Raw genomic sequence first — 19,190 nt, 5'->3', positions numbered from 1 at the left:
TTTGCAAAAGCGGAGAGCCTACAATTTTGCAGTTACTATGCCTCAAATAATTGGTTGCATAAATAAACCATAGAGCGAAGAAACGAAAATTGAAACGTCAACCTATTATGGTGTCACTCACATAAAAAATCCAACAGATCCCATGCACCCCATGGCTAACACTAATTATCCATTCCATTTCATTTCTATACCTGTGAAGACACAATGATGAACGTGTATCACATGAACAATAAGTTTCGCATTACCAAGGCAACTCAGGTATATAAGAAAATGATAGGTCTTAGAAATCTTTATAAAAATACAATGATCAAGGAAACCGTTATGCACAATGCTGCCTATATTTTATTAACGCAAAATCTTAGCACTTAGGGAGACAACTCTTTCTGACAAAAGAAATGTGTATTCGTACTGAAACTAACATAACAGTTCAATTGTGAATTCGGAACAGAGTACATCTACCAAAGTATCAGTTACAAATTTCGAAACTTGTAGAAGCAACTAATCCGGTTGTATCGGTGTGGATAAAACTAGTGAACGAATTAATATTAGAAGAATGTCTTTCGTCGGTGAGACCTACTATTTTTTTATAAATTTCATCGAGTTATATTTTGCACATAAACAAATGAATCTTTCTACATCAGTTTGACAGAACATACATCCTTAAAGAACAAATTGAAAAGATTACAATTTTTCTAATGTTCATATTATTTTTTTTATCTATCAATGACCTGTACGTGTATTTATATAACGCTCCGCCCATGTTTAACATGTGCAACAAATGTCCAGCTACAAATTTATACATTGCAATATTGAAAAATACTCGAATTATGTCTAGACCTACAACAGCCATATGTTTCGTAAGTATTTCAGAAGAACAAGAAAAGTTATGCCACCTTAGGTGATCTTCCATATTACGGACCACTTAAGAAATTCTTGATATTAATAGGACAGTATCCACAGCAAACGAATTATAGCCGCATTTCTATATATATCGTGCATATAGGCACCTACATATCGCTGTTAATACCACTTGTGAGTGAAATAATATTAAACTATACACGTTGTCAGACGAATAGCACATTATTTCAAAACATTACGTTAATAAAGAAATATATAAAAAACGCCATGGAAGTGATAATTTTGAACTTGATCTACGTTTCGTTTGCAAGCTTATAGAATGCTACACGTCATTGCACAACAATGACATTGATAGGCTGCTGGAGGCTTTACCAGTTCTAGCTACGGATTTCATTACAATGATGAAATTATCAAACCTTAATTTCAATAGGAAAAAGGTACTTGCACGCTTCATTATACAATAAACTTTTAAGTACGAAACAATATCAAAATAATCAATGTTGTGCAGTTCATAATGTTATATGACCTTGTGATAAGTGAGTGGGAGTCATTGAAGTTTAAAAATAATGTAAAAACTTTGGACGAAGTCACCAGAAAAGGAAGTAATATTGCATTTCTATACAGAAGTAAGTACACCTTCGTAATTCTTAATGGCAAGCACTTCCACTGTTTTATAGAACATTGATATATTACATCTTCCATATTAACTCCGCTACTTTTTCTGTAGTTCAAATAAATTTTGTTTTGTTTCTTGTTGAGCAAAATCATTAACACTGCGAAAATACCATAGGAAGAATTTCGTGAATTCCACTACATCCTTTGCAGCCACATTATTGGGATTCTTGGTCTTATTCGCTATTATTCCGCTAATGCCTTTGTTTCTGGACATCGTCCTACCGTTGAATGAAACACGACTAAAACAGCAAGTGTTTAAGCTTAACTATTTGGTAGACGGTGACAAATATTTCTATCTCATATACTTTCATTCAGTTTGGACTTCAGTCCTTGTTGTGACCGCAATAGTCACCATAGACTCCATGTACATGCTAGTAACTTACCATGCCTGTGGATTATTCAGCATATGCGGGTAAATGTAATTGCTAAAATTTAAATGCACGACGTAACACGTTTCTTTAACTGAAATTATTGATTGCTATAAAAATGCACGTAACGCCACGTATGCGGAATGGGTTATAAAAATTCATAACTTAATTTTGTGCACAGTTCCTATTCATCCGTCATGGTTAACCGAAATTATTTACATAATAAATAATCACACCCTCGCTGCTACTTCTCGCGTACATATAAGATAAAAGTATTATTTCATTAAAATACTTCTAATCGACACAGGAATCAGATTAAAGAAATAACACAGAGTTTCGAAGAGAACAATGATAACACCACAAAGGAGGGAGCCCTATATCAACAATTCATCGACTGTGCGCTCATCCATAAAAGAGCAATACAGTTCGTATTCTTTAAATAATAACAAATTACAAAGAAAAGACAAAGAACAGTTTATAGAATACAACTAATACGTTTTATCCTTCTATTTTGAGGTTTTACGAGCACATCAATGATATGAACGAACTAAGCTTCTTGATTCAAATCGGGGTAAACATGATGGCTATCAGCCTGACTGCTGTCCAAGTAAGAATAATTTTATAAATAACGTGAACCGCGTTTGAATCACGTAGTATAGATTTGTTTCATGAACTAATCGAAACTTTCACTCACTGAATCGGTTTCATGCCCACCACAGATTCTTAATCCCATTTAATATTGGTTTATCTTAAAAAATTCATTATTGCCCTTTCATTAAAGAACAAAAATGAACCCGATTTTTGATAATTTAACAAGGTAATACCGAACTTCATCAACATTTGTGTTTCTTAGTTGACTATGAACCTAAATAACATCGGTGAAGCATTTAGGATTGGTCTTTTCCTCGGGGCACAGCAATTTCACTTGCTCTTCAACAGTCTGCCTGGTCAAAGTCTCGTGGATCACAGTTTACAATTACTGGACGATTTGTATGCTCTCGAAGTGTAGAAAGAAAAACATAGTTCTTAATAACTACGCAATCAACGCGAATGTAACATTTTGCGAATCTTGTGTCAGATACACCTCCAAATGGTACCAAGCGCCAGTGAGAATGCAACGGGTGATATACATGATGCAAATAAGATCCGGCGTACCGTGCACATTGACTGCAGGTGGATTATACGACATGAACATAGAGAACTTTGGAATGGTACGTAACAAAATAGCTCGTGCAAGATGTTTCTGAAGTGTATGACCAAACTTTAAAAATTTCCCCTGTGAAACTCCCTTACAAAAAACTAGTACTACTCTAGGGACAATAATATCCACACGGAAGTACTAATATATTACTATTAATTATTTCTAATAGCTGGAAATTAATAACAACATTTTTATACTGACCCAGTCAGGAATTCTTAACAAATCCTGCAAAAAAAGAAATAGTTCCATCTCGGAATAGAAACAGTTTCAAACTTAAATCTATATATATCCATTTTGCATACTTATAATAAATAAACTATAATTCTAAGTCTGCCCACTTATTTCAGAAACATCCTACACACGTAATAGTTGGACTAAATAAATATTGACAAATACGTTTCAAATTTAAGATTTTTAAATCCTGTATGTCGTATTTTACGATGCTGCTGTCACTGAGGGAATAAATCGTCCTGACAACTGGAAAACATCCTCAAATAATGATATGGACATCGATGTAAACGTATGTTGTAAAAGCGCAACATAAATTAAATTGTCTATGTTTACATAAATATATTAGTGTTTCGTTAAACTAAACATATACTATGAACAGTTATTTCGTTGGGAACATAGAAATTAACTATCGTAGTATGCAATATTAGAAACGTTCTCAGATCAAACCTTATTCCGTAACATCATATAAAAGGTTCCCAGAAATAATATAGTCCATCGATCCACTTTAATGTGACAACAGAATCGGCAATAGATAAGAAAATTAGTAAAATTAGCATCGCTATAAAATGGCAAGTTTTACCTGGTGATAACGGCTCGAAGTGCAATCTCTTTCAACTGACAACTGCGAACACAGGTAAATCGAAGCACGTTTGCTACAGTTCTATCTCGTTTACATTCCCTGTTGTCTATTCCAGAACTGTCCGCGTTATGCTTGATAAAGTCCGATCACCTTGCATCGATCTTGTGACAAAAACCAGGTGCCTGCCGCTTCGCGAATCCAGTGTTTAAAGCAAATAACAGGGTAGGGTCGTATGGATCGAAAAAGTAAAGAACATTGTAGAGGGGTAAATAAGTAACTGGAATAATAGGTCCTGTCCACCATTGACCGTGACAAGATAATTCATTTCGGCCCATCTTAAATGCAAGTCCGCGAACCGTAGTATCAGTCCTTTCAAAGATTCATGTTTTTAATTTAACATTCGTTCTTCATCCAATATTGGCAGTCACCATGCGTGGACGTATCAACTGGCAGACATGTGTTACGTATTTTCCTAATACAGGTAGATAAGAAAATTGCACGACTCCTTAAAAGAAGGCTGTTTCACAATAAATATTTAAGTCGTTTGATCGTAGACCTTCGCATCCCTAAAGAAATATCCTTTCGGACAAGGCGTAAACCGATAGTAATCTCGTGGATCTTGTATAAGTTGCTTCAATAAAAATTCCGATTGCAGGATCATACAACGCAAGTACAATTGAGTAACATTGTTTTCATTTACTTGCGTGCCGATGTTTCTGAGAGAAATATCTAATCAACGCTGTATAATTTAAAAGATTTAGATTTAGATTTGGAAGTGTTAAAGCAATTGATCTGAGAAGAATGTCTTTTGCAGGTAAGACTTATTTTTTTAATAGTGGAAGTGGAAACATTTGTGAACAGTTTTTTGAACCTGTAGACATGTATTTATAATTTCAACGTGTGCATGAAATCGATTAAAGGAACAAACTCGAAACACCATTTTACGAGAAACAGCACGAGCATGACTTACATCACATTGATTCTCAACACGACGTATGTCTCGCGAACAATCGTACAGATTAACTACAATGTGCAGAAACGTACAAGAAAACGCCACTGCAAATTTTAAAACAGTATTGTTGTTACGTATTTCATCACGGTTTCGATCCTTCATAACATTTCACTGAGTTAATAATACTTGTCAACTTATTGTAATATCAATCAATCACTTAAAAATTCTACACATCACATGTATCCCTTGGCTAATACAGTAATTTTTCATTCCATTTCATTTCTATCCCTTCGAGGTAATAAGTATGAACGTGTGTCACACGAACTATTGGCAGGCGTGAATTACAGCATAAATTCCGTGTCACCAAGAATGCTGAGGTATACAGGGTGGTCGGCCCCTCCTGGGAAAAATTTTAATGACAGATTCTAAAGGCCAAAATAAAACGAAAATCAAGAATACCAATTTGTTGATGGAGGCTTCGTTAAATAGTTATTAACAATTAAATTCAAAAGTTTCAAATCGTTCTGGAAAAATTATTTTCGGTTGCGGGGGTCAATTACAATCAGTTTTGGTCATTACACATATCCCCGAAATCCTGCGCATTTTCGAGAAAAAAATTCACGACGGTCGGAACTTTAAACGTTAATAACTTTTTAACAAAGCCTCCATCAACAAATTGGTATTCTTGATTTTCGTCTTACTTTGGCCTCTAGAATGCCCCATTAAAATTTTTCCCAAGAGTGGCCTAACACCCTGTATATGAAAATATCTTGAAAAACATACATTCACCATAAAGAAATCGTTATGTACGATACTACCTATATTTTTTTAACGCAAGATCTTAGTGCTTAGGGAGATAACTCTTTCTGACAGAAGAAATGTGTATTCGTACTGAAACTAACATAACTATACGATCGTGATTTCGGAACACAGTACATCTACCAAAGTCTCTATTACAAATTTTGTAACTTACAGAAGCATTTGTTTCGGTTGCATCGGTGTGGATAAAACTAGTGAACGAATTAATATTGGCAGAATGTATTTCGTCGGTGAGACTTACTTTTTTTTAATAAATTCCATCGAGTTATATTCTGCCCCATAAACAAATGAATCTTTCGATATCAGTCTAAAAGTACATACATCCTTAGAGAACGAATTGAAATATTAAAATTTTATATAACGTCCACATAATTTTTTTCTCCGTGAAAAATTTCGATTATGTGAAGCCGCGTATGCGAAAGAGTCACTGTACCATGAAATATTGAATCTAACGTCTAGATAAACTAACTCGGTAATTAGATCAATTATGGTGGCAATTTTGCTGTAAATGTCGAACACCCTTAGCAATGTGTTTAGTTCACTATCAGTTCGAAAATAATGTATCCAGATGTATCCTTTCCAATATTAAAAAATAATCAAGCTATCTAGAAACCTACATCGATTATAGGTAAATTTGTAACATTTGGTCAGTATTTCAGAAGAAAAAGAACTGTTATGTCACTTTAGGTGACATTCCACATTACAGACCACTCAAGAAATTCTTGATTTTAATAGGACAGTATCCACGCCAATCGAACTATAAACGCAATACTATATTCATTTCATATTTAACCATCATCGTAAGCCTGCTGATACCAGTTGTAAGTGATATAATATTAAAATGTACACATTATCAGACGGATATCACATTATTTAATAACATAATGTTAATAAAGAAATATATACAAAACGCCACGAAAGTGATAATTTTGAATTTGATCGACGTTCCGTTTGACAGATTATAGAATTCGTCACATCATTGCGCAACAATGACATTGATAGGGTACTGGAGGCTATACCAGTTATAGTTACGACTTTGGTTACAATAATAAAATTATCGAATCTTTACATCAACAGGAATAAGGTACTTAGTCGCTGTATTGTACGATACAATTTTATGTAGAAATCAATATCACAGAGATTGATATTTTACAGTTCAGAAAGTTGTATGACCTTGTGATAAGTGAGTGGGAGTCATTGAAGTTTCAAGATGAAGTAAAAACTTTGGACGAAATCACCAGAAAAGGAACAAATATAGCATTTCTGTATAGAAGTAGGTACACTGTATTTCTTAGACACAAGCACTTCCATAATATTTTATAAAAAGTTGAAATTAATGCAAGTCGAGAATCACTCTATGCCGCTTACAGCTACTTTATTGGGATCCTTGGTCTTATTTGCTTTTCTTCCACTGATGCCTTCGTTTCTGGACATCATTCTACCATTGAATGAAACACGATTAAAGCAGCAATTGTTCAAGCTTAACTACTTGGTAGACGGTGACAAATATTTCTATCACATATATTTTCATTCTATTTGGTGTTCAGCCACTATTGTGATAACTATTGTCACGGCAGATTCCGTGTACATGCTAATAACTCACCATGCCTGTGGATTATTCGCCCTGTGCGGGTAAATGTAAGCGCTGAAATTTAATGCACGACGTAACACATTTCTTTAACTGAAATTATTGATTGCTATAAAAATGCACGTAACACCACATATGCGAAATGCACTATGAAAGTCCATAACTTAATTTTGTGCATAGCTCCTAATCACCTCTAATGGTCAACAGAAATTATTTACATGATAAAAAATCACACCCTCGTTGCTACTTCTCGCGTACATATAAGATAAAAGTATTATTTCATTAGAATACTTGTAATCGACACAGGTATCAGATTAAAGAAATGTCACGAAGTATCGATCAAAACGGTGATAACACTGACAAGGACCGTGCCCTATATCGACACTTCAAGAACTGCGCCATAATCCACAAAAGAGCAATACAGTTCGTATTCCTTAAGTAATAAAAAGTTACCAGGAAAAGATAGAAAACATTTTGTGAAAGCATCACTAATTAGTTTTATTCTATTATGTTGAGGTTTTACGAACTCATTAATGAGATAAACCAAAGAAGCTTTCTGCTACAGATCGGACTGAATATGATCGGCATCAGCGTGACAGCAGTCCAAGTAAGAATAATTTTATCAGTAACGAGAAATGAGTTTAATTCACGTATTACAAAGTTGTTATGAATCGATATCATTCCCACCACTGATTCTTATCACATCTACAATGGAATTATCTTAAAAATTTGTATTGTTCTTTCGTTAGAGAACAGAAACGAACACGATTTTTAATAATTTAACAACGTAATACCAAACCTCATCAACATTTCTGTTTCTTAGACGGTTATGAACCTAAATAACATCAGAGAAGCATTTAGGATTGGTCTTTTCCTCGGGGCACAGCAATTTCACTTGTTCTTCAACAGTCTGCCTGGTCAATGTCTCGTGGATCACAGTTTACAATTACTGGACGATTTGTATGCTCTCGAAGTGTAGAAAGAAGAACATAGTTCTTAATAACTACACAATCAACTTGAATGTAACATTTTGCGAATCTTGTGTCAGATACACCTTCAAATGGTACCAAGCGCCAGTGAGAATGCAACGGGTGATATACATGATGCAAATAAGATCCGGCGTACCGTGCACATTGACTGCAGGTGGATTATACGACATGAACATAGAAAACTTTGGTGTGGTACGTAACAAGATAGCACGAGCAAGATGTTTCTGAAGTGTATGACCAAACTTTACAAATTTTCTTGTGAAACTCCCTTACAAAAAAATAGTTCTACTCTGGGGACAACTATTTCCTCATGGAAGTACTAATATATTACTACTACTTATTTCTAATAGCTGGGAACTAATAACATTTTTATACTGACCCAGTCAGGAATACTTAACAGTCCTTGCAAAAAAAAAATAGTTCCATCTCGGAATAGAAACAGTTTCAAACTTAAATTCATATATCTCCATTTTGCATCCTTATAATAACTAAAATATGGTTCTAAGTCGGACCACTTATATCAGAAACATCATACATACGTAATAGTTGGACTAAATAAATATTGTCAAATACGTTTCAAATTTAAGATTTTTAAATCCTGTATGTCGTATTTTACGATGCTGCTGTCACTGAGGGAATAAATCGTCCTGTCAACTGGAAAACATCTACAAATAATGATTTGGACATCGATGTAAAAGTATGTTGTAAAAGCGCATCATAAATTAAATTCTCAATGTTTACATAAATATATTAGTGTTTCGTTAAACTAAGCATACACTATGAACCGTTATTTCGTTGGGAACATAGAAATTAACTATCGTAGTATGCAATATTAGAAAAGTTCTCAGATCAAACCTTATTCCGTAACATCTTATAAAAGGTTCCCAGAAATAATATAGTCCATCGATCCACTTTAATGTGACGACAGAATCGACAATAGATAATAAAATTGATAAAATTGGCATCGCTATAAAATGTCAAGTTTTACCTGGTGATAACGGCTCGAAGTGCAATCTCTTTCAACTGACAACTGCGAACACAGATAAATCGAAGCACGTTTGCTACAGTTCTATCTGGTTTGCTCTCCTTGCTAGCTATTCCAGAACTGTCCGCGTTATGCTTGATAAAGTCCGATCACCTTGCATCGATCTTGTGACAAAAACCAGGTGCCTGCCGCTTCGCGAATCCAGTGTTTCAAGCAAATAACGGGGTAGGGTCGTATGCATCGAAAAAGTAAAGAACATTGTAGAGGGGTAAATAAGTAACTGGAGTAATAGGACCTGTCCACCGTTGACGGTGACAAGATAATTCATTTCGCCCCATCTTAAATGCAAGTCCGCGAACCGTAGTATCAGTCCTTTCAAAGATTCATGTTTTTAATTTAACATTCGTTCTTGATCCAAATTGACAGTCACCATGCGTGGACGTATCAATTGACAGACATGTGTTACGTATTTTCCGAATACAGGTAGATAAGAAAATTGCACGACTCCTTAAAAGAAGGCTGTTTCACAATAAATATTTAAGTCGTTTGATCGTAGACCTTCGCATCCCGAAAGAAATATCCTTTCGGACAAGGCGTAAACCGATAGTAATCTCGTGGATCTTGTATAAGTTGCTTCTATAAAAATTCCGATTGCAGGATCATACAACGCAAGTACAATTGAGTAACATTGTTTTCATTTACTTGCGGGCCGATGTTTCTGAGAGAAATATCTAATCAACGCTGTATAATTTAAAAGATTTAGATTTAGATTTGGAAGTGTTGAAGCAATTGATCTGAGAAGAATGTCTTTTGCAGGTAAGATTTATTTTTCTAATAGTGGAAGTGGAAACATTTGTGAACAGTTTTTTGAACCTCTAGACATGTATTTATAATTTCAACGTGTGCATGAAATCGATTAAAAGAACAAACTCGAAACACCACTTTACGAGGAACAGCACGAGCATGACTTACATCACTATGATTCTCAACAAGACGTATGTCTCGCGAACAATCGTACAGATCAACTACAATGTGCAGAAACGTACAAGAAAACGCCACTGCAAATTTTAAAACAGTATTGTTGTTACGTATTTCATCACGGTTTCGATCCTTCATAACATTTCAATGAGTTAATAATACTTGTCAACTTATTGTAATATCAATCAATCACTTAAAAATTCTACACATCACATGTATCCCTTGGCTAATACAGTAATTTTTCATTCCATTTCAATTCCCTTCGAGGTGATAACTATGAACGTGTGTCACACGAACTATTGGCAGACGTGAACTACTGCATAAGTTTCGTGTCACCAAGAATGCTCATGTATATAAGAAAATGTCTTCAAAGACGTACATTCATAAAAGAAACAGCTCTGCACGATACTGCCTATATTTTATTATCGCAAGATCTTAGTGCCTAGGGAGATAACTCTATCTGACAGAAGAAATGTGTATTCGTACTGAAACTAACATAACTATTCGATCGTGATTTCAGAACAGAGTACATCTACCAAAGTCTCAATTACAAATTTCGTAACTTGCAGAAGCAATTGATTCGGTTGTATCGGTGTGGATAAAACTAGTGGACGAATTAATATTAGAAGAATGTCTTTCGTCGGTGAGACCTACTATTTTTTAATAAATTTCATGGAATTATATTCTGCACATAAACAAATGAATCTTCCTACATCAGTTTGACAGTACATACATCCTTAAAGAACAAATTGAAAAAATTACAATTTTTTCTAATGTTCATATTATTTTTTTTATCTGTCAATGACCTGTATGTGTACTTATATAACGCTCTACCCATGTTTAACATGTGTAACAAATGTCCAGCTACAAATTTATTCTTTGCAATGTTGAAAAATAATCGAATTATGTCTAGACTTACAACAGCCATATGTTTCGTAAGTATTTCAGAAGAAGAAGAAAAGTTATGCCACCTTAAGTGATCTTCCATATTACGGACCACTTAAGAAATTCTTCGTATTAATAGGACAGTATCCACAGCAAACGAATTATAACCGCATTTTTATATATATCGTGCATATGGTCACCTACTTATCGCTGTTTATACCACTTGTGAGTGAAATAATATTAAACTGTACGCGTTGTCAGACGAATAGCACATTATTTCATAACATTACGTTAATAAAGAAATATATTAAAATCGCCATGGAAGTGATAATTTTGAACTTGATCTACGTTTCGTTTGAAAGATAATAGAATGCTACACGTCATTGCACAACAATGACATTGATAGGCTGCTGGAGGCTTTACCAGTTCTAGCTACGAATTTGATTACAATGATAAAATTAGCAAACCTTAATTTCAATCAGGAGAAGGTACTTGCACGCTTTCTTATACAATAAAATTTTAAGTACGAAACAATATCAAAGTGATCAATGTTTTGCAGTTCAGAAAGTTATATGACCTTGTGATAAGTGAGTGGGAATCATTGAAGTTTAAAGATGAAGCAAAAACATTGGACGAAGTCACCAGAAAAGGTGGTAATATTGCATTTCTTTACAGAAGTAAGTACACCTTCGTAATTCTTAATGACAAGCACTTCCATAATGCTTTATAGAACGTTGATGAATAACATCATCCATATTAACTCTGCAATTTTTTCTGTAGTTCAAATAAATTTTGTTTTGTTTCATGTTGAGCAAAATCATTAACACTGCGAAAATACCATAGGAAGCATTTCGTGAATTCCACTACGTCCTTTGCAGCCACATTATTGGGATTCTTGGCCTTATTCGCTATTATTCCGCTAATGCCTTTGTTTCTGGACATCGTCCTACCGTTGAATGAAACACGATTAAAACACCAAGTGTATAAGCTTAACTATTTGGTAGACGGTGAAAAATATTTCTATCCCATATACTTTCATTCAGTCTGGTCTTCAATCCTTGCTGTGACCGTTATCGTCACCGTAGATTCTATGTACATGCTAGTAACTTACCATGCCTGTGGATTATTCACCGTATGCGGGTAAATGTAATTGCTAAAATTTGAATGCACGACGTAACACATTTCTTTAACTGAAAATATTAATTGCTATAAAAATACACGTAACTCCACGTATGCGAGAAGGATTAAAAATATCCATAACTTAATTTTGTGCACAGTTTCTATTCACCTGTAATGGTTAACTGAAATTATTTACATAATAAAAAATCACAACCTCGCTGCTACTTCTCGCGTACATATAAGACAGAAGTATTATTTCATTAGAATACTTGTAATCGACACAGATATCAGATTAAAGAAATGTCACAAAGTTTCGATCAAAACGGTTTTAACACTGACAAGGAAAGAGCCCTATATCAACAGTTCAAGAACAGCGTCATAATCCACAAAAGAGCAATACAGTTCGTATTCTTTAAGTAATAAAAAGTTAGAAGGAGAAGATAGAGAACATTTTGTGAAAGCACCACTAACTCGTTTTATTTTGTTATTTTGAGGTTTTACGAACTCATTAATGAGATAAACCAAACCAGCTTTTTGCTACAGATCGGGCTGAATATGATCGGCATCAGTGTGACAGCTGTCCAAGTAAGAATAATTTTATGAATAACGAGAAACGTGTTTTAATCACGTGTTACAAAGTTGTTATGAATCGATATCATTCCCACCACTGATTCTTATCACATCTATAATGGATTTATCTTAAAAATTTGTATTGTTCTTTCGTTAGAGAACAGAAACGAACCCGATTTTTAATAATTTAACAACGTAATACCAGACCTCATCAACATTTCTGTTTCTTAGACGGTTATGAACCTAAATAACATCGGTGAAGCATTTAGGATTGGTCTTTTCCACGGGGCACAGCAATTTCACTTGTTCTTCAACAGTCTGCCTGGTCAAAGTCTCGTGGATCACAGTTTACAATTACTGGACGATTTGTATGCTCTCGAAGTGTAGAAAGAAGAACATAGTTCTTAATAACTGCACAATCAACTTGAATGTAACATTTTGCGAATCTTGTGTCAGATACACCTTCAAATGGTACCAAGCGCCAGTGAGAATGCAACGGGTGATATACATGATGCAAATAAGATCCGGCGTACCATGCAAATTGACTGCAGGTGGATTATACGACATGAACATACAAAACTTTGGAATGGTACGTAACAATATAGCACGTGCAAGATATTTCTGAAGTGTATGACCAAACATTAAAAATTACCCCTGTGAAACTCCCTTACAAAAAATTAGTACTACTCTGGGGACAATAATATCCCGAAGGAAGTACTAATATATTACTATTACTTATTTCTAATAGCTGGAAACTAATAGCAACATTTTTATACTGACCCAGTCAGGAATACTTAACGGTCCATGCAAAAAAAAAATAGTTCCATCTCGGAATAGAAACAGTTTCAATCTTAAATTCATATATCTCCATTTTACATCCTTATAATAAATAAACTATGGTTCTAAGTCTGACCACCTATTTCAAAAACATCCTGCACACATAATAGTTGGAGTAAATAAATATTGACGAATACGTTTCAATTTTAAGATTTTTAAATCCTGTATGTCGTATTTTACGATGTTGCTGTCATTAAGGGAATAAATCATTCTGACTACTGGAAAACATCGACAAATAATGATATGGACTCTGTTGTAAAAGTATATTGTAAATTTAGCGAAAAATAAATTAAATTGTCAATGTTCACATTCCTGAATTAGTGTTTGGTTATACTGGACGTTCATTTCCAACCTTTATTTCGTTGGGAACATAGAAATTAACTACCTTGATATTCAAAATTAGAAAAAATTCTGAGCTCAAATTTTATTGCGTAACATTATCTAAAAGGTTCTCAAAAATAATATAGTGCATCGATCCACTCTAATATGACGACAGTATCGACAATAGATAATAAAATTGGTAAAATTAGCATCGTTATAAAATGGCGAGGTTTACCTGGTGATAATGGCTCGAAGTAAAATCTCTTTCGCCTGACAAGCGCTGAACACAGGTAAATCGAAGAACGTTTGCTACAGTTCTATCTCGTTTACATTCCCTGTTGTCTATTCCAGCACTGACCGTGTTATGCTTGATAAAGTCCGATCACCTTGCATCGAACTTGTAACAAAAACGTCGTATCTGCCGCTTTGCGTTTCCAGAGTTTAAAACCAACAACCGGTTAGAGTCGTAAACTAACTAACTAGAATAATAGGATCCGTCCTCCATTGGCCCTGACAAGATAATTCATTCCGCCCCATCTTAAATGCAAATTCGCGCACCGTAGTATCAGTCGTTTCAAAGATTCATGTTCTTAATTTAACATTCATTCTTCATCCAATATTGGCTGCCACCATGCATGGACGTATCAACTGGCAGACATGTGTTACGTATTTTCCGAATACAGGTAGATAAGAAAATTGCACGACTCCTTAAAAGAAGGCTGTTTCACAATAAATATTTAAGTCGTTTGATCGTAGACCTTCGCATCCCTAAAGAAATATCCTTTCGGACAAGGCGTAAACCGATAGTAATCTCGTGGATCTTGTATAAGTTGCTTCTATAAAAATTCCGATTGCAGGATCATACAACGCAAGTACAATTGAGTAACATTATTTTCATTTACTTGCGGGCCGATGTTTCTGAGAGAAATATCTAATCAACGCTGTATAATTTAAAAGATTTAGATTTAGATTTGGAAGTGTTGAAGCAATTGATCTGAAAAGAATGTCTTTTGCAGGTAAGATTTATTTTTCTAATAGTAGAAGTGGAAACATTTGTGAACAGTTTTTTGAACCTGTAGACATGTATTTATAATTTCAACGTGTGCATGAAATCGATTAAAAGAACAAACTCGAAACACCATTTTACGAGAAACAGCATGAGCATGACTTACATCACTTTGATTCTCAACAAGACGTATGTCTCGCGAACAATCGTACAGATTAACTACAATGTGCAGAAACGTACAAGAAAACGCCACTGCAAATTTTAAAACAGTATTGTTGTTACGTATCTCATCACGGTTTCGATCCTTCATAACATTTCACTGAGTTAATAATACTCGTCAACATATTGTAATATCAATCATTCACTTAAAAATTCTACACATCACATGTATCCCTTGGCTAACACAGTAATTTTTCATTCCATTTCATTTCCCTTCGAGATGATAACTATGAACGTGTGTCACACGAACTATTGGCAGGCGTGAATTACAGCACAAATTCCGTGTCACGAAGAATGCTCGGGTATACAGGGTGGTCGGCCCCTCCTGGGAAAAATTTTAATGGCAAATTCTAGAGGCCAAAATAAGACGAAAATCGAGAATACCAATTTGTTGATGGGGGCTTCGTTAAATAGTTATTAACAATTAAATTCAAAAGTTTCAAATCGTTCTGGAAAAATTATTTTCGGTTGCGGGGGTCAATTACAATCAGTTTTGGTCATTACACATATCCCCGAAATCCTGCGCAGTTTCGAGAAAAAAATTCACGACTGTCGGAGCTTTAAACGTTAATAACTTTTTAACAAAGCCTCCATCAACAAATTGGTATTCTTGATTTTCGTCTTACTTTGGCCTCTAGAATGCCCCATTAAAATTTTTCCCAAGAGTGGCCTAACACCCTGTATAAGAAAATATCTTGAAAAACATACATTCACCATAAAGAAACCGTTATGTACGATACTACCTACATTTTATTAACGCAAGATCTTAGTGCTTAGGGAGATAACTCTTTCTGACAGAAGAAATGTGTATTCGTACTGAAACTAACATAACTGTTCGATCGTGATTTCGGAACACAGTACATCTACCAAAGTCTCAATTACAAATTTCGTAACTTGCAGAAGCATTTGTTTCGGTTGCATCGGTGTGGATAAAACTAGTGAACGAATTAATATTGGAAGAATGTATTTCGTCGGGGAGACTTACTTTTTTTTAATACATGCCATCGAGTTATATTCTGCCCATAAACTAATGAATCTTCCTACATCAGTTTGACAGTACATACATCCTTAAAGAACAAATTGAAAAAATTACAATTTTTTCTAATGTTCATATTATTTTTTTTATCTGTCAATGACCTGTACGCGTACTTACATAACGCTCTGCCCATGTTTAACATGTGTAACAAATGTCCAGCTACAAATTTATACGTAGCAAAGTTGAAAGATAATCGAATTATGTCTAGATAGTGATAATTTTGAACTTGCTCTACGTTTCGTATGAAAGTTTATAGAATGCTTCACGTCATTGCGCAACAATGACATTGATAGGGTGCTGGAGTCTCTACCAGTTATAGCTACGGATTTCATTACAATGATAAAATTAGCAAACCTTAATTTCAATAGGGAAAAGGTACTTGCACGCTTTATTATACAATAAAATTTTAAGTACGAAACAATATCAACGTGATCAATGTTTTGCAGATCAGAAAGTTATATGGCCTTGTGATAAGTGAGTGGGAGTCATTGAAGTTTAAAGATGAAGTAAAAACTTTGGACGGAGTCACCAGAAAAGGATGTAAAATTGCATTTCTATACAGAAGTAAGTACATCTTCGTAATTCTTAATGATAAGCACTTCCATAATGCTTTATAGAATGTTGATGTGTAACATTATCCATATTAACTCTGCAATTTTTTCTGTAGTTCAAATAAATTTTGTTTTGTTTCTTGTTGAGCAAAATCATTAACACTGCGAAAATACCATATGATGAATTTCGTAAATTCCACTACATCCTTTGCAGCCACATTATTGGGATAGCCTTATTCGCTATTATTCCGCTAATGCCTTTATTTCTGGACATCGTCCTACCGTTGAATGAAACACGACTAAAACAGCAAGTGTTTAAGCTTAACTATTTGGTAGACGGTGAAAAATATTTCTATCCCATATACTTTCATTCAGTTTGGACTTCAGTCCTTGTTGTGACCGCAATAGTCACCATAGACTCCATGTACATGCTAATAACTCACCATGCCTGTGGATTATTCGCCATGTGCAGGTAAATGTAAGCGCTGAAATTTAAATGCACGACGTAGCACATTTCTTTAACTGAAATTATTGATTGCTATAAAAATGCACGTAACTCCACGTATGGCAAAAGGATTATAAAAATCCATAACTTAATTTTGTGCACAGTTCCTATTCACCAGTAATGGTTAACTGAAATTATTTACATAATAAAAAATCACAACCTCGCTGCTACTTCTCGCGTACATATAAGACAGAAGTATTATTTCATTAGAATACTTGTAATCTACACAGGTATCAGATTAAAGAAATGTCACAAAGTTTCGATCAAAACGATCTTAACACTGACAAGGAAAGAGCCCTATATCAACAGTTCAAGAACAGTGCCATAATCCACAAAAGAGCAATACAGTTCGTATTCTTTAAGTAATAAAAATTTACAAGGAAAAGATAGAGAACATTTTGTGAAAGCACCACTAATTCGTTTTATTTTGTTATTTTGAGGTTTTACGAACTCGTTAATGAGATAAACCAAAGAAGCTTTCTGCTACAGATCGGACTGAATATGATCGGCATCAGCGTGACAGCAGTCCAAGTAAGAATAATTTTATCAGTAACGAGAAACGAGTTTAATTCACGTATTACAAAGTTGTTATGAATCGATATCATTCCTACCACTGATTCTTATCACATCTACAATGGATTTATCTTAAAAATTTGTATTGTTCTTTCGTTAGAGAACAGAAACGAACCCGATTTTTAATAATTTAACAACGTAATACCAAACCTCATCAACATTTCTGTTTCTTAGACGGTTATGAACCTAAATAACATCAGAGAAGCATTTAGGATTTTTCTTTTCTTCGTGGCACATCAATTTCACTTGTTCTTCAACAGTCTGCCTGGTCAAAGTCTCGTGGATCACAGTTTACAATTACTGGACGATTTGTATGTTCTCGATGTGTAAAAAGAAGAACATAGTTCTTAATAATTACACAATCAACTTGAATGTAACATTTTGCGAATCTTGTGTCAGATACACCTCCAAATGGTACCAAGCGCCAGTGAGAATGCAACGAGTGATTTACATGATGCAAATAAGATCCGGCGTACCGTGCACATTGACTGCAGGTGGATTATACGACATGAACATAGAAAACTTTGGCGTGGTACGTAACAAGATAGCACGTGCAAGATGTTTCTGAAGTGTATGACCAAACGTTAAAAATTACCCCTGTGAAACTCCCTTACAAAAACTTAGTACTACTCTGGGGACAATAATATCCCCACGGAAGTACTAATATATTACTATTACTTATTTCTAATAGCTGGAAACTAATAGCAACATTTTTATACTGACCCAGTCAGGAATACTTAACAGTCCTTGCAAAAAAAAATAGTTCTATCTCGGAATAAAAACAGTTTCAATCTTAAATTCATATATCTCCATTTTACATCCTTATAATAAATAAACTATGGTTCTAAGTCTGACCACCTATTTCAAAAACATCCTGCACACATAATAGTTGGAGTAAATAAATATTGACGAATACGTTTCAATTTTAAGATTTTTAAATCCTGTATGTCGTATTTTACCATGTTGCTGTCATTAAGGGAATAAATCATTCTGACTACTGGAAAACATCGACAAATAATGATATGGACTCTGTTGTAAAAGTACATTGTAAATTTAGCGAAAAATAAATTAAATTGTCAATGTTCACATTCCTGAATTAGTGTTTGGTTATACTGGACGTTCATTTCCAACCTTTATTTCGTTGGGAACATAGAAATTAACTACCTTGATATTCAAAATTAGAAAAAATTCTGAGCTCAAATTTTATTGCGTAACATTATCTAGAAGGTTCTCAAAAATAATATAGTGCATCGATCCACTCTAATATGACGACAGTATCGACAATAGATAATAAAATTGGTAAAATTAGCATCGTTATAAAATGGCGAGGTTTACCTGGTGATA

At 34.4% G+C, this 19,190-nt stretch overlaps 4 protein-coding genes across 4 annotated transcripts; all 4 read left to right on the top strand.

Annotated features, from left to right (window-relative positions):
• The first annotated feature begins 204 nt into the window (after nucleotides 1-204).
• Nucleotides 205-3,566, top strand: LOC143347217 (putative odorant receptor 71a). Its single transcript, XM_076776215.1, has 10 exons — nucleotides 205-258; nucleotides 871-1,032; nucleotides 1,170-1,295; nucleotides 1,367-1,484; nucleotides 1,861-1,945; nucleotides 2,209-2,325; nucleotides 2,418-2,508; nucleotides 2,755-2,891; nucleotides 2,980-3,112; nucleotides 3,513-3,566. Exons 1-10 carry the CDS (start codon nucleotides 205-207, stop codon nucleotides 3,564-3,566), a joined length of 1,077 nt encoding a protein of 358 aa, XP_076632330.1.
• Nucleotides 3,567-6,211: 2,645 nt separating this feature from the next.
• On the top strand, nucleotides 6,212-8,976 carry LOC143347216 (odorant receptor Or2-like). Its single transcript, XM_076776214.1, has 10 exons — nucleotides 6,212-6,254; nucleotides 6,372-6,505; nucleotides 6,643-6,768; nucleotides 6,840-6,957; nucleotides 7,055-7,316; nucleotides 7,579-7,710; nucleotides 7,822-7,879; nucleotides 8,096-8,232; nucleotides 8,321-8,453; nucleotides 8,849-8,976. Exons 1-10 carry the CDS (start codon nucleotides 6,212-6,214, stop codon nucleotides 8,900-8,902), a joined length of 1,197 nt encoding a protein of 398 aa, XP_076632329.1. The 3' UTR covers nucleotides 8,903-8,976.
• Nucleotides 8,977-11,301: 2,325 nt separating this feature from the next.
• Nucleotides 11,302-12,253, top strand: LOC143347210 (uncharacterized). The gene is made up of 4 exons (XM_076776207.1): nucleotides 11,302-11,334; nucleotides 11,472-11,597; nucleotides 11,669-11,786; nucleotides 11,988-12,253. The coding sequence occupies exons 1-4, from the start codon at nucleotides 11,302-11,304 to the stop codon at nucleotides 12,251-12,253; spliced, it is 543 nt and encodes a 180-aa protein (XP_076632322.1).
• A 275-nt stretch (nucleotides 12,254-12,528) lies between these two features.
• On the top strand, nucleotides 12,529-18,830 carry LOC143347209 (uncharacterized). Its single transcript, XM_076776206.1, has 11 exons — nucleotides 12,529-12,629; nucleotides 12,723-12,813; nucleotides 13,030-13,181; nucleotides 13,255-13,387; nucleotides 16,664-16,781; nucleotides 17,000-17,240; nucleotides 17,504-17,620; nucleotides 17,714-17,804; nucleotides 18,021-18,157; nucleotides 18,246-18,378; nucleotides 18,777-18,830. Exons 1-11 carry the CDS (start codon nucleotides 12,529-12,531, stop codon nucleotides 18,828-18,830), a joined length of 1,368 nt encoding a protein of 455 aa, XP_076632321.1.
• The last annotated feature ends 360 nt before the right edge of the window (nucleotides 18,831-19,190 follow it).

Source organism: Colletes latitarsis, chromosome 10 (genome assembly GCF_051014445.1).
Source record: "Colletes latitarsis isolate SP2378_abdomen chromosome 10, iyColLati1, whole genome shotgun sequence".
NCBI classification, from domain to species: Eukaryota; Metazoa; Arthropoda; class Insecta; order Hymenoptera; family Colletidae; genus Colletes; species Colletes latitarsis.
The sequence above is the reverse complement of the archived record's forward strand: the minus strand, read 5'-3'. Positions and strand labels throughout refer to the sequence as shown.

What these genes read in the sequence shown, in the direction of transcription:
- LOC143347209 (XM_076776206.1), top strand. Translation starts at nt 12,529, where the DNA reads ATGTCACAAAGTTTCGATCAAAACGGTTTTAACACTGACAAGGAAAGA. An exon ending in AATTGCATTTCTATACAGAA is followed by an intron (nt 16,782 to 16,999) that starts GTAAGTACATCT and finishes TTATTGGGATAG; the next exon opens with CCTTATTCGCTATTATTCCG. An exon ending in ATCCACAAAAGAGCAATACA is followed by an intron (nt 17,621 to 17,713) that starts GTTCGTATTCTT and finishes TGTTATTTTGAG; the next exon opens with GTTTTACGAACTCGTTAATG.
- LOC143347210 (XM_076776207.1), top strand. Translation starts at nt 11,302, where the DNA reads ATGGTCACCTACTTATCGCTGTTTATACCACTT. An exon ending in TATCGCTGTTTATACCACTT is followed by an intron (nt 11,335 to 11,471) that starts GTGAGTGAAATA and finishes TTCGTTTGAAAG; the next exon opens with ATAATAGAATGCTACACGTC. An exon ending in TATTGCATTTCTTTACAGAA is followed by an intron (nt 11,787 to 11,987) that starts GTAAGTACACCT and finishes CGTCCTTTGCAG; the next exon opens with CCACATTATTGGGATTCTTG.
- LOC143347216 (XM_076776214.1), top strand. Translation starts at nt 6,212, where the DNA reads ATGTGTTTAGTTCACTATCAGTTCGAAAATAATGTATCCAGAT. An exon ending in TTTACATCAACAGGAATAAG is followed by an intron (nt 6,769 to 6,839) that starts GTACTTAGTCGC and finishes GATATTTTACAG; the next exon opens with TTCAGAAAGTTGTATGACCT. An exon ending in GGATTATTCGCCCTGTGCGG is followed by an intron (nt 7,317 to 7,578) that starts GTAAATGTAAGC and finishes TAATCGACACAG; the next exon opens with GTATCAGATTAAAGAAATGT.
- LOC143347217 (XM_076776215.1), top strand. Translation starts at nt 205, where the DNA reads ATGATGAACGTGTATCACATGAACAATAAGTTTCGCATTACCAAGGCA. An exon ending in TATCGCTGTTAATACCACTT is followed by an intron (nt 1,033 to 1,169) that starts GTGAGTGAAATA and finishes TTCGTTTGCAAG; the next exon opens with CTTATAGAATGCTACACGTC. An exon ending in TCAGCCTGACTGCTGTCCAA is followed by an intron (nt 2,509 to 2,754) that starts GTAAGAATAATT and finishes TGTGTTTCTTAG; the next exon opens with TTGACTATGAACCTAAATAA.